We start from the raw sequence: 14409 nt of genomic DNA, 5'->3' as shown, positions 1-14409 counted from the left end.
TATTTGAATAAGAGTGATGATGGGGCTGTATCATGGGTAATATTATGAGATATCTAATTATTTTCTTTAAAAAATGAAACATGGATGAAAAAAAGGAAATATGTATCACATTTAGACCACCGTTTAGACCACCATTTAAACTACAGTGATTTGTCACTTTCATTATTTATCGTAAAATACTCTCCATTATTTGGTATACATATTTGTCCAGTAAGTGAAAATGACATGATGCAACAGAAAAATAAACCATATGGAGTGTTACAACTCAAAATATCACGAGTTCAATTTATGGCCATTGTGGCCACAATTAAATGCTCTTACGGTTGTATGTGATGTCAAACATGTTAATGGTCATAAAACCAAGCTTTAAATGTCAAAGCTGCCATTAACAATATAGACGCGAGCAGGCAATCAGCTGTTCCAGGGAACATCCTTGGAATGATTCCTTAATTTGTAATTGTGTAAGAGGCTCAACGCCATGCAATGATGCATGTTGAAACTCAAATGAGAATTGTATTTTTGCATTTGTGTTTCTTATATTTTAACCCTACGTTAACGTTTATAAACGATTGCCGTTATTCTGATCTGTGGTCAGTTTGAACGGCGTCACGACTAGAACGGTCACCTGGACCTCTGATTGGCTCAGAGCGCTGATCCGGGTACTGCGCTAGAACGAGCCCAGTAGCTAAAGGTACCAATATGGCGGAGGTAAGAGGGAAAACAGGGGGGAAGCGATCGATCTTAAATCGATATTTTTAAGTCTTGTGTGTTATATTTTTCAATTCTATGTTATCGATTGAAGACATAATAGTTTTTTCCTCCTGTATGGTGTGTTTCATGTCATAATTGTCATTTGTATTCCTCTATAAAATGCTTGAATGTCTGGACCGATCCTTCACTACAAGGCCGCTGCGCCTCGCTCGCTCAGCTGCTCCGGTGTAGCGGCTGTGTAAATTGATACGTAAATTTTACGTTAGCTTGCTAGTTAAAGAAAATACCAGATCATATCGGGTTTGTTGTGAATGGAAATGGGTCTCTTCTGGTCGGGCTAAATTAGCGGAACAAATACTGTACACATCATCTCACTCTATCGAGTGACAGTTCAAAGCAAACGGAATTAGTGTTTACATTTCTCGGTGCATAACGTTAACGGTAATCTTTACGGTTAGCTTGCTGGCTAGCAGACTAACTGTAGCAGACACTGCGTAGATCTCACTGTCACCCTCCAGATATTCATCTATTTATTTTATATACTTCGACCGTCTTTTTTTAAAGGCGTCGTTTTGATTCCAGTGTTTTAAGATGCGTTTCGCTCAGAGGTGTCCTCGGTGTTGAGCGTTCAACCACGGCTAACCTTTTATTAGCCACCTTTTTGGAGGTAACGTCAACGTTAGCGGTAACTATTCTCGGTGGTCATCATACAAATTATTAAACGCCTTTTTTCTTTCCGCTTGGTTTGTGGTTAAAGTGCCGGCATCTCAGTTGAACCATGTGTCAACTGTTTCCCTCATTTAACGTATGGTTTTATTCTTCTACAGGCTTCCCTAGGGAGTTCAAGTCCAGGTAAGAAGATGACTAGCTTACACAGATTGTGATCTAGTTCATTTAATGTATATATTTGAATGACACATATTTGCATAATTTAATCGTCAATATTACGTGATGTCATATTTTGTCGGATAAAATGGCTTTAAGATGGACTAAATCCAATGTTTTTCCTCATTGCAATATAGTAAATGTATTGTAATGTAAATGTCTCTTTCTCACTCAGTTGGCTCTTTATCGTCAGAGGACCATGACTTTGACCCAACAGCAGAAATGTTAGTTCATGAGTATGATGATGAGAGGACTCTTGAGGAGGAAGAGTCTCAGGAAGGAGGCCGGAATTTCAGCTCGGAGATTGCAGATCTTGAAAAGGTAAGCTAATGTGCACAAAATGCCCTGAAACAGGATTTAATGATTTTTAAATGTGACAAATTATGTGATTTTCTTTTTTTTTTAATCCTACAATATGTGTTTGTTCATAGAAGATTTGTATTCATTGTTAATGCAGAAACTTGAGTCTATCCTTAATCCTGCAGTGCTACACATTTTGACACTGTATTGTAAATGGAAAATGTCAATCGCTTATGTTGCCTTTATGTGATCAGGGGAAGCAGTTACAATTAACAAGGGTCAAATAAGACATCCATCTATATATATCTGGGTGTGTTTGTGTGTGTGTGTAGATTTATAATATTGAGTGGAATACTTTAGGTTTTTAAATTTTTTTTAAATTATTTTTATTATTTCAATTCTAGACGAAATATTTTTCAAATGTTTTTGATTTTTTTACACACATTTTTCTTCTCGGTTTTTGTAACAGGAGGGGAACATGCCTTTAGAGGAACTTTTGGCCATCTATCGCTACGAGGCCTCAGCAGGCTCCAGTATAGACAGCTCCTCTGGAGACCTGACTGATGAGCTCCCTGACATGACTCTGGACAAGGTAAATAACTGCTGTTATGTAGTGAATAGATAGAATTTGGGGACGGGACAACATATGAATTACAATATCTTCAATAGGTATTCAAAATATTCTGTTGATCCCTGTTGGTCTGCCCCAGGATTCAATATATAATCTTATTTGTTTCTTTGTAGGAGGAAATAGCTAAAGACCTACTGTCTGGAGACTATGAGGAGGAGACCCAGTCCTCAGCTGATGATCTGACCCCTTCTGTCACCTCCCATGAAGCTACAGATTTCTTCCCAAGAACACTTCGATGTGAGTGGCTCATGCCAGAAAAAATATTTATTGTCTGTAGCTTTGATGGTATAAAGCTTTTACAGTGCCATGTAATAATTAGAAAAAACTCTCAGATACAGGACATTAGGTTTGAAACAATTATTTTCATTATTGATTGAATGATACAATTATTTCTGCTTTTTTTTTTCTAAAATGCTTTAATCATTGTCTATTAAATGTCAGATTATAGGGAGAATTCCAATCACAATTTTCCAAAAGCCTCTGTGACAGCATTAAAATCTTGCTGTCTGATCAACTATCCATTACTAAACATATTCGGTTTTCTTTCACATAAGACAAATATTAGCAGTAAATCATCGCAATTCAGAAGCTGCAATTAATGACATATTTGCTAAAACAAAAAAAGGCAGTTGCTGATTTATGATTGTTGTTGATGGACTAGTCATTATAGCTCAACAAGACATGTATAAGTATCAAATCTTAAAAATCTTAAATGTATTTTGTTTCCCAAATGTCTAAATACTTGTGGTTAAAGAAATTTGTATAATTAAAAAAAATCGCTGCACTCAGTGCCTTTTCTTACAGATTTGCAGAGTACTACGTTAGGTTAAATCTACAATAATTTCAATGGTCGATTAACAAGGCCCCTGCGGAATCTTTGTCACATTATAAATAAGGTCTTAAAATGTTAAGATTTGTATGAGGAGACCTCAACCTTGCTCTGTCATTGGTACTTCCAGGCAGGGATTCCCAAAGGTGCTAGTGGCCTTTGTCGCTTGGGCCTCTCGTTGCCTGCTCGCGTTGGGGATGGTTGGCGACTGTAAACTCAGCCTTTCAACCAACCCCCTTGGCCTTGTTCTGATTTGTAATTTAGCAGAGTTTAGTTTAGTACGTAAAGCTTCAAACCTAAGAAGAATGGAGGGCGTGTCATTGCAATTCTGTACATCAATTCAAGGCATTTATGTGTTTATCATTTTATCAGCCAACGCTATCTCTGATGGTGATAAAGAGTCAGAGTGTGATGAAGATGGCCCAAGCCCAGAAGACTCCAGAAAGGTAATTCAACATTTTTGGAACGCATTAAAAGAGGGAGTCACCAGTGGTTTGCTAACCTGCTGTGTATTGTGTTTTATCTTTTATCATAGGAAATAATGGTGGGTTCACAGTATCAAGCCGAGGTTCCTTCTGGCCTCTGTCACTACAAAGATGGCGAGAAAGGTGACTACTGCCTGTTTTTTTTAGCATGTGATTCTGACATGTTCTCTTAATGTATTTGCTTACATTGTTTCTATAAAGACAAGATAGTAGGAATGCACCAATACCTTTTTTTTTCAGACCAATTACTTAAGTTTAGTAAATTAGAACTGAGCAGCTTTTGAGGCTCAACTGACAGGAGGTTAACGTCACGTTGTCGTCAAGATATCTTGTGTTGGGAGGTTTTGGAGTAGTAGTACACAATATGGCACCCAGTATTGGTATTTGTGCATTCCTCTTATTTACATAAATTGACTAATCTCACTGTAATGCACTTTGTTTTGCAGTTTATGAGGATGAAGACGAGTTATTATGGAGCCCAGGTAAATTGCCAGAAAACAAGGTTAGGACCTTCCTGTGTGACGTGTTGTCACGGACTACAAATGAAAAGACGGGATGTGACAAACTATGGATGCACGTTCGAGATGATGAGCAGGTATGTCATGTATTTATTCATCAACCCTTTCATGTTGATGAACAATGTACATAATGTTTCATTGACTTCCATACCAAGTATCACAATTTCCTTTTGCTTTAAATTTTAAGCTTTTTCATCACTTGATGAACTAGTGGGCGTCGGCCCAGTGCGTGAGAATAGCTGCTTTACAGCAACAGCTTGAGTTTCCCCACATGCAGCAAGCCACCAGATCCTGGGGCAATTGAGCCACTCAAATCGTTTTGTTTATGATACCTGTGATGCTGCGATTTATGTCCTGCTATATTTGTCGTGTAGGATGGGGTTGCCTAAGGTGTAGAATGGCTTAAAAACTAGTTTTTCTCTCAATTGTTTGTTGGGACTACCCAGCTCTGTTGTTCCTCAGTCATCTCTGACTGGTAAACTTATGTAATTTGGCTAATATTCCAGTCTTGACCAATCTACTCTTTCCCCACAGGCTTTGTATGAGCTTGTCAAGTGCAACTACAACATCCGCGAAGCACTAGAGAGACACTGCAGCCGTGTAAAGTCTTCAAAAGGTAAGCGCAGGAAACAGTTTTCTAGTGGATGCATGTAGAACCTTTACATTTCTGACATGACAATGTAACTAATAATTGACGGTAATTCAACAGTCTCAAAAAATCTTAAAATCTTTTTAAACAACCGCCTGTTGTATGCAATTGCTTTACACAATGAAACATCACTTTACCTTTTTATTTTTGCATCCAAACCTTTTCTATTAGTGCTGTCATGTAGTGATTTACTATTGAACATGACGAGTTATTCCTAAATTGTGCTAATCTTTGGTGTGACCAATGTGGGAGTGATACAAGGTTCAGTCCTGTGTATAAAATATCCGTGGTGGGCCTACCTTTTTCGATTGCGTAATTGTGCAATGTATTGATACGTTTCTGCTTTCATTTCAGAAATGTCACCTCCGTGGTCAGAAGATGAATGCAAGAACTTTGAGCACGCACTACAGATGTATGACAAGAATTTTCACCTCATACAAAAACACAAAGTGAGTCTTATTTCATGATCTTGCGAGACGAGATGTTTTACACATAATGAAACTGTACACGCATAATTAATTAATTACTTTCTCTCCCCCATTCAGGTCACAACACGAACAGTAGCAGAATGTGTGGCGTTTTACTACATGTGGAAAAAGTCAGAACGCTTTGACTTCTTTGTGCAGCAGAATAGATTTGGGAAGAAAAAGTACAGTAGCTATCCTGGTGTAACGTAAGTGGGAGAAGAAGAATTTGTACATTTGTTATTTTTAAAATTTCTTTTATCTTTTTGCTTATGGTTTGTACAGTGAGCTCTGAAAAAAAGTGATTTGAAAAAGAAACCCTCAATTCAACATGATTCTCTGTATCCAGTGACCTGATGGACAGGCTGGTGGATGAAGCGGAGGGACTGGCGGTGGATAGCTCCTCCTCTGTGTGTTCGGGAGCAGGTGGAGGAGGAAGACTGGAGAACACCACAGACCAGCAGCTCAGCCTGCTTAACTCCATCACAGCCAGCGACCTCACAGGTCAGTGATGGGACTTGCGGTCGGCACACAACCCTGTTAAGACAAACTATAGTATTACAGTTATAGGACATACTACCCTTTTGACTTTTTGACATTCTATGTCACACGATACCGTGACCTTTTTCTGACATGCTATATAATGACTTTTGTAAACATATTGCGCTTCTATTTTAACCGGCGCAGCTTTTCTAGCCTTCACGGCACTCGCTCAGCAGTCCAGGAAACACACCAACCAATTATATGCGTCGTGAACTGTGACGCTACTCGACCATATGTGTAGTCCGATAAGCGTCGCACTCGAGTGTGATATTCACACACACACACACACACACACACACACACACACACAGGAGCGAGAGACCCAACAGTCTGAAAAAAATATGTGAGTCAAGTTATTTCATGTGACGTGCAATTAAATAATAAATAAGTGAAATGTGGACAGCTTAACCCAAAGTCTTTAATGGACAGACTAGAATGGACAGACTTCCATATCTTCATTCTTTACATGGACAGTTAAAAACCGTACGTCTCGTATGTTCAGAGGCCGTGGCATTATTAAAAGCTGAAATGTGAAGTGGCACTAAGAGACAAAGTGCAGATCTTTTGAGACGTCCAGTTGGAGAGAAATTAGAGAATTCTCTCCAACTGCACGTCACTGAATTTTACTTGAATACCTCTGCTGTATGGCATACTACGACTTTTTAAAGACTTAATGGCGTACTATATTACGACTTTTTTGTCTTTTTTAATGACATTCTAATAGCATTCTAATAGCATACTATAATCTTTCACGGGTTTTATGACATTCCTAATGGCATGTTAACAGGGGTGCAGCGGATCGACGAGAGGAAAAGTCTCTGTATACCATCAACACATGTGAATGTTTTATTTTTACTTTGTCATCTATATACAAACCGATTCAAATGATTAGGAAAATTAATTGAGAAATATTTTTTTTACTTTTTAAAATTATTTCCTTTTTTTTTTTTTTTAACATCCCCCAAAAAATATTTTTACAAGATCACATCATGACATAATATCATAACGTTATAATGTACACCAGTTGTTATCAATAGTTTAATGACTGAGTGCCAATTTGGGGAACCAGCATACGATAGAGAGCCTCAATCAGCAGGTTTGACCCGAGTCTCTGATTCCCTCCAGTTCTACAATATTTACTGTGTCCTTTCTCTTTGCAGCGTTGAGTAACACTGTAGCGACAGTGTGCAACCCTGCAGAGGTCGGTTGCATGGACTCCTACAGTTTTCCGCCACTGGAAAGTCTCCATCGTGGGTCCCTGAACCATGACGAATCCCTCGGTTTCCCTTCCAATGGCGCGGACCCCGACTGCCTCAACATGCTCGACGCCGGCTTCTACCACTCCGATCTTGGCCAGCTCGGAGGAGTGTGCGTCAACAAGGACTGCGAGCGGCCCTCCAAGAGACTCAAGATGGCCCTGCCTGACTCCTTTATCAATGACGTGTCTGTGGGTAACCTCGGAGTGGACTACGAAGCGCGACGGACATCAACACACCACCACCGGATCACCGGCGCCAAAATGGCAGTGTCTGTCACAGACTTCGGGAGTTTGGCCGGCAGCGGCGAGCCCAATGGCTTTCTGGGAGCACACGCACGGCACCACACACAGCACACTGCAGCACTCCAGTCAGAGTGATCTTCCTCATCTTCATCCCTTGTTCTTCCCTTTTGAAACCCCGTATCCACTTGTACATAAGACTGACCTCACTGGAGAATCCAATTTGTTAAAGAAATATTATATATGTATATATTACTTTTTTTGTTTACATTTTTTTTGTGTACTATGACATCAGTGATGTCTATCATATAGAACTAAAATCTTGATTTCTCAAGAGTCTATAGCCATTTATTTTATTCTCATTTCGCGGTCTTGAGATGTGTAACGTCCATGTATAGAGGGGCCCGGAGGCTACAGTCGGAGAGTTGTGTATCTTACTTCCTCACATCTTCAGAGCTACAGTATGTTATCCTGCCATTCTTTTCAGTTGCCAAAACTGGCTCAGTTTTCTGTCTCTATTCTCAGTATTTAGTTGCTTGTCTTTTTTTTTTTTTTTTTTTGAAGTGGTACTTTTTACACTTAAAATTTGGTTTACAGGTACTTTGTTAGTAACCAGTCGGGTGCAAATGGTTGTATTAGTCCTCCAAATACACTTAGCTAGAGCTTGTATGAAGAGCAACACTAGCATGGAGATGTGCTAGAGTGTGGTGGCTTCAGCTGCTAAGCCCAGTTTAATGTTCTGTTCTTCAAATGGTCTCCTGTGGAAGTTTGTCTGCAGTTGGTCTGCTTGTTTACTTTTTTCAAAAAAGCTCAAACAGTTTCAAACCCAGTTTTAAAATCCCTGATTCATGGTTTTTCTGTAACATTTTTAAACGGCTAATGAAGCATACCTTGTGCAGAGTAACATAATGAAGGGTACCGGGTTCTACAGTCGGATATCAAGTTCCTCCCCCTCTCTCTCTAAAAAGGGGTCGGTCAGAAAAACAAAATCATAACAGCAATATTACAATACAAAGATATTGGTTAAATGAATACTAATTTAAACTTTGACATTATAAGGGGCTGTAAAGTGTGTATTTATTATATATACTTTTACTGTTGTCGGATTTAGTTTAATCCTCAGTCAAGCTACTTTAATGCAAGTTTTTGTGTCCTTTTATTTGTAGTTAGAATATGCTCTTAAATCAAGTCATGCCATTTTCAGGCCGCTTAGCAAGCTGCTAGCAGTATTATATCTTTATTTAAAGCCACTTATATTTTGTATTCAATCTCTGCCTAACCTGTACTGACTGGAGAATGCCTTGTATAATCTAGTCAACAGTTTCTCGGAGTGTAGTAGCAAAAATGGAGGGGTTGTCCAGAATTGTGTATTTTTAAATGTTTTGCGGGTCATCGTCAGTCGATTGGATGCAGTAGTAGTGTTTACTTAATTTATCTATGCATTGTGCTATGAATACTTAGTTTGTTTCAGGGGTACATCATGTTTGTCATGTCCATAGATGTAGTAATCCACCATTATGTGTGTGTACAGACCGGATTCACGCTTCGAAAACCATTAAGTTTGATCAGCTAATTAATTTCCCAAGCCCAGCATCGGAGAAGATCTTCACTTCTGCATTTCATGTAAATACTTAGCAAATAGCCTTTAAAAAGTCTATGAACTGACCTCTTCCACTTGTGAAACTATGTTGATGCAAAGGTTTTAATTTGATTCCTTGTCAAAAGGCAATAATTTGTAGATATGTACAGATATTTTGGGTTTTGCATTTTACCAGTTGACTTGGTGTTTGAATTCAGTTTCTCTCTTTGGAAAGTCATGATCCCCCCTCGGACGCGGCTGAAACCACGCATGCCAGCTGTGTCCGGTCCCCCAGTGTACCACTGAAGACGGCTTTACCTGAAGACTTATTGATATTACTCAATGTTGCAATGTTGCCTTCAGAACTTGCAGCCACGTGTAAAAGATGCTCATCCTTCTCCTTTTCTTTTCATATCTATATTTGTCTTGATGGTAAAGGGATGGCTGCTGCTCTAAGTATGTGGAGAGCTAGTTTCTCTTTTTTAATGCAATGTGCATAATGCAGTAGGTCCTCAAAGCTCTTCTAGCTCTAGCAGTGCAGTGATATTTATTTCACCTGTGGTTTGTACAAAGACTCAGAAAAACTGTCAGAATGTAAAGGCCATTAAGTAGTAGAAGTAGGATTTTCACCACCCTGTGAACTCTCGAAAATGTGATATTTTATTGATCTCTCCGGTATGAGAGGTGTGTGAGTGTGTGTGTGTGTGTGTGTGTGTGTGTGTGTGTGAGTGAGTGTGAGTGTGTGTGCAAGAAAGCACCCAACAAATTTATTTTATATTTTGTATTGTGTTTTGAAGTTTAAAAAGGAAAAACAAATATAGCAGTTGTGGTTTTGGAGAAGAGAACTCGAGTCCTTTGATGAAAACAGAAACACCTTTGTGAATATAAAACTACAAAACTTAAAAATGTATATCCAGAATTATAGACAATCAAAAACTTCACTATGAGAAATGTTCAAAAAGCTATCTTTATTGTTTATAAGAATTGTACATAAAACATTGAGTTTTTTTTTTGGTTAAACATTATTTTGTATTTCTGTTGTACTTTAATACCTTGTGTACAGATCCAGAAATAAAGCTCTGGAAAAGGTGCAGCGATGACCCGCATGTTCTTTATCGACACAGAGGAGCTTATATTTTATACATATACACATGAATAATCGCACATTACTTCAACCCAAACATATAATATGTATATATTTGGTCATTACAATAAAAATACTTGAATATTTAATTTAAAAAAATTGTATAGTACGCCATTAACTGTCATACAAGCGCAGTCGCGGTAGCTGCAACTCTGTGTGTGTGTGTGTGTGTGTGTGTGTGTACACGTCCACACACACACGGTGATGTTATCCAGAAACATAGACAATCAAAAATGTCACAACGAGAATTTGTCATGATCAATCTTTATTGTTTTTCCCTTTTAAAAATGTTCTGTAAACTCACTCCCGCTGATCCTTGAAAGCTTAACTGATCCAAGACTGTCAAAGGAATTAGGCAATATGAAAAAAAACAACTTAGTAGTTCATCGCTAAGGTCGTCTGAGAGGAATGGGCAGAGTGAGAAAGTCCTCCGCCAAAGTCACTTCCACATCACTGTCCCGCAGAGCGTCCTCCGCCTGCCGCTTGAGCTCCGCCACGTCATCCTCGTCCCCGTCCTTCTGCAAGGAGCCGGGTTTGTACCTCTGGCTGAAGTGGTACAGCACCAGCCTCCGGGCGCAGCAGGCCCGGGCCACCGCGGCCGCCATTTCCGGCGTACTGTGTCCGTGGTCCACGGCTTTCTCTCGGTGCTCGTCCCCGAGTGTGGCCTCGTGGACCAGGACGTCCGCTCCACGGCACAGCCTCAGCGGCCCGTCCCCGACAACCGAGCTGCAGTCCCCAAAGATGCAGACTTTCCGACCAGGAATGGCTTCTTGCAGCACCTCGCTGGACAGAACGACGCGGCCGCTCTCCAGCGTTACCGGCTTGCCGGCTTTCAGCCGCCCATAGAGCGGCCCCGGTTTTATGCCTAGACACACACACAAAATAAAGCCATTCACAATAAATGCCATTTGGAGTGCATTTACTTTCTAAAAGCGCAGGTTGTACCACACGTGTGTCATAGTATTGGGTGAGCTATGTGTATATTGGATCTGAATTAGGGTGTGATAAAAAATAAAATCAATGTCATAGAATAGTATGCAATAATTCTTTTTTAAAATCATAAAAATGGCATCATACAATTTGCCATAAAAGTCATTAAAAAAAGTCTAAGTATATAGTATGCCGTAAAAAAAAAAGGGAATTGTGTAATATTTCATAAAGTCACAGTATAGTATGTCATAAAAAAAATGGGCTAAGTGTCGATATTAAATCTGAGTTTTCATGCTGAATTGATTGCAAGTCAGCCGTCTTCCTGCTGACTGTACACACAGTTTTAGTAGTGACTCGACTACAAAGAGATTTACGAATATATCATGGCGCTATTGTGGATTATTCTACTGTTTTTATTATTGTTTACTTATTTGTATTACTTGTTTATTTTATTTTACTATGTGTCTCTTGCTTCTGTAATCCTGCACTCCCACTCTGTCCCACTATGGGACTAAATATAAAAGATTATCTTATGAATCTCGTCCCTGCTGTTGCCTCCCATAGCAGCGTTGTTGCTAAATCTAGTGCGACTGTGGAATCATTCAAAAAAAAAAAAAACGGGTGTTGGAAAGGGTGTAGATTTGCCCTTTTCCGTCATCTTTTCCGTCAGCTGTTCAAGTAAACAAAAGAGTGACATGAAAATATACTCCGTACCTAGTTCCTTCAGGAGCCCCGTCTTCAGTCTTCCGGGTCGATCGTGCTCCTGAACGCAAAAACCAAAAGAGGGGATGCGGTGAAACAACCGGAAGGCCTTGACCACAAACTTATTGTCCTCGAAGAGGAGGTAACTGTCACTGGATGGATCCAGGAAGATGGTCCGGCCCGGCTGCTCCTGCGGGTGCAGAGGACCGCACTCCGCGGTCATCTGAGGAGACAGAACCAGAACATTGAAAAGATGACGTGCTGCCGTGAGGGTGAAGAACACCGGGACCACTGTCTCTTGGGATGAGGGAATATTTTTCAAACGAGTTTAAACAAATGAATGCGAGTCGAGCTACAAATGAGGTGGATTTATTTCGTTAACATTTAGACAATTAAGTTTTGCAAAATAATGCTACGGTGCGATAGGTTGAAGCCCATGACATACCTTGGGGGTTTCAGGGTGGAAAAAATATAAATAGTTGGAATATGTGGTAGATGAAAACTATGGGCCCATAGGCAAATAAGAGCAAATATTTGTATCATGGAAGATCCATGATGACTGTCTGCTTTTATATCATAGATAAAATAAAGGGACTATTATTGGTTTGTCGATATAATCGGTCCAGTCCGGGGGGAAAGGGTGTTGTGTTTTGCAAACCAGTCTCTTACCTCCGGGCTGAGCTGTCCCTCTTCTGGACTCTGGTCAGCTGTGGGCTCCAGCTCATGAACTACAGCAACACACAGAATGTAGAGGGGATGAGAGCGCAGTACATGAGGATTATATACAATAAAACGATGACAATTATTTAAAAAAATACAAATTATAAAGGAAATAAGGCCCGAGGTTGATTTGCTCTGTAAAGTACAGAAAATAAACAGGGCTGAAAATGTGTTGAAGTAAAGTAGTAAACATGATTGCCATAGTGTAGCTGTGATTTGCTACCGACGAGCAAAAACCTGATGAAGTTGATGTATTCTTTAATGCTACATGTTATATGAATGAACAAAGATGGGTGTTCAAGATATGTCAAGCCATATTTGTCTTGGTATGGGTAGAAATCCATGGTGTAGCATACGCACTTGACTCAGGCTGCTGGGTTTGCTTTGCTGCAAAAACTCTACTATACATTTTTGCCCTCTTAAATAAAGTTGTGGACATACACATGTTTTAGATAAAAAGTGACTAACCTAGTGCGCACAAGGTTGCAGTTGAACTCACAAATGCAAAGTAAGTAAACGTGTCCGATCAGAACTATTGGTTGTGGTTGTAACAGACGGACACACCAGAGGTTGCTCATTCGGGGACCTGCCTGCATAAGGGAAGAGCAGCTGTGACCCCGTGAGGCCGAGGGTCACCCTCAGGAAGTGGCGGAGGCCCCGCGGCCCGTAGATCTCCACACAGCTCAGGCTCTGCTGCTCGGGGTTGGTGTTGAGGCTCACGGTGCAAAGGAGGCCCGGCAGACCAAACAGGTGATCACCGTGCAGGTGAGAGATGAAAACCTTGGTGATCCGACCTGGGCGGGAAAAATCACAACGTGCCATTACGACGCAACCGGTGGCTTGATGGGAATGTGGGGCGAGTTTCAAACACTGCATTGTAGTTATCATAGTCTCTCTCTCTCTCTCTCTCTCTCTCTCTCTCTCTCTCTCTCTCTCTCTCTCTCTCTCTCTGTAGTTATCATAGTCTCTCTCTCTCCTCCCCTCCTTTCTGTAGTCTCTTTCTCTCTCTCTCTTCTCGATTCTCTCCCTCCTCCTCTCCTTTTTGTAGTTATCTCTCTCTTCTCTCTATCTCTCTGCCCTCCTTTTTGTAGTAATCACAGTCCTTCTGTTGCCTCCCACCCAGCGACAGTCAACACTCTCTCTCCCCCTCCCCCCCCCCCCCCCCTCTATCTCTCTCCCTCTCCCCCTCCCTCCCTCTCCCTCTCCCTCTCTCTCTCTCTCCCCCCTCCCCTCCCTCTCCCTCTCTCTCCCTCTCCCTCTCTCTCTCTCTCTCTCTCTCTCTCTCTCTCCCTCTCTCCCTCTCCTTCCCTCTCTCTCTCTCTCCCCCTCCCCCTCCCCTCCCTCTCCCTCTCTCTCACCAGCTCGCAGTTGGCTCTTCATCAGCTGGGTCTGGGTTCCCTCCCCGCAGTCGAACAGCCAGCAGTCTCCTTGTGTCCGCAGCACCAGCGCCGAGGCCCCGCGGTGAGGAGACGGGTAAGCCGAGCCGGTCCCGAGGAAAGTCACGTCCATGGACATCCTCCCGAAGTTACGGGACAACCGGTGGAAACAGTCTGGCGACTCTAGCGCCGCGGCGTGATGTAGGCAAGGCTGACCGTAAACAGTCGCACTGTGATGACGTGTAAGAGCGCCAGTGCGGCGTTTATGCAAAGTCAGATTTTCGAGAAGCGTGTACTACTACGGTAAAATACAGTGTATTGGTTTTAATTTAATTCAAAATAATTTATTTATAAATATAATTTATTTTTTACCTCATTTTCAGAGCAATTTCTCACTTTATTGTAGTGAAATGTCATTAAAATACACAAAGACGGGCACAAATAA

The 14409-nt window shown here is 40.9% G+C and overlaps 2 protein-coding genes across 4 annotated transcripts; one reads left to right on the top strand and one right to left on the bottom strand.

Moving 5' to 3' along the window:
• Positions 1-696: 696 nt before the first annotated feature.
• Positions 697-9817, top strand: mier3b (mesoderm induction early response 1, family member 3 b). 2 transcript variants are annotated; one of them, XM_068566610.1, is made up of 13 exons: positions 697-708; positions 1539-1563; positions 1772-1917; positions 2366-2488; positions 2641-2764; positions 3729-3802; positions 3892-3964; positions 4288-4436; positions 4894-4975; positions 5363-5457; positions 5554-5681; positions 5822-5976; positions 7176-9817. In XM_068566610.1, the coding sequence occupies exons 1-13, from the start codon at positions 700-702 to the stop codon at positions 7649-7651; spliced, it is 1659 nt and encodes a 552-aa protein (XP_068422711.1). In that variant the 5' UTR covers positions 697-699; the 3' UTR covers positions 7652-9817. The 2 variants fall into 2 exon arrangements, with proteins under 2 accessions (XP_068422711.1, XP_068422712.1); XM_068566611.1 differs by lacking the exon at positions 697-708 and adding an exon at positions 1205-1378.
• A 491-nt stretch (positions 9818-10308) lies between these two features.
• Positions 10309-14164, bottom strand: elac1 (elaC ribonuclease Z 1). Of its 2 annotated transcripts, XM_068566486.1 has the most exons (6): positions 13947-14164; positions 13179-13382; positions 12538-12596; positions 12022-12091; positions 11881-11929; positions 10628-11101 (listed from the first exon to the last, which is right to left on the bottom strand). In XM_068566486.1, exons 1-6 carry the CDS (start codon positions 14101-14103, stop codon positions 10735-10737), a joined length of 906 nt encoding a protein of 301 aa, XP_068422587.1. In that variant the 5' UTR covers positions 14104-14164; the 3' UTR covers positions 10628-10734. The 2 variants fall into 2 exon arrangements, with proteins under 2 accessions (XP_068422586.1, XP_068422587.1); XM_068566485.1 differs by having other exon boundaries at positions 10309-11101; positions 11881-12091.
• Positions 14165-14409: the final 245 nt, after the last annotated feature.

Source organism: Clinocottus analis, unplaced genomic scaffold (assembly GCF_023055335.1).
Source record: "Clinocottus analis isolate CAN_PGR_092001 unplaced genomic scaffold, fCliAna1.0.p SCAF_7, whole genome shotgun sequence".
Taxonomy (NCBI): Eukaryota; Metazoa; Chordata; class Actinopteri; order Perciformes; family Cottidae; genus Clinocottus; species Clinocottus analis.
This window is presented reverse-complemented; position numbering and strand designations above follow the sequence as displayed.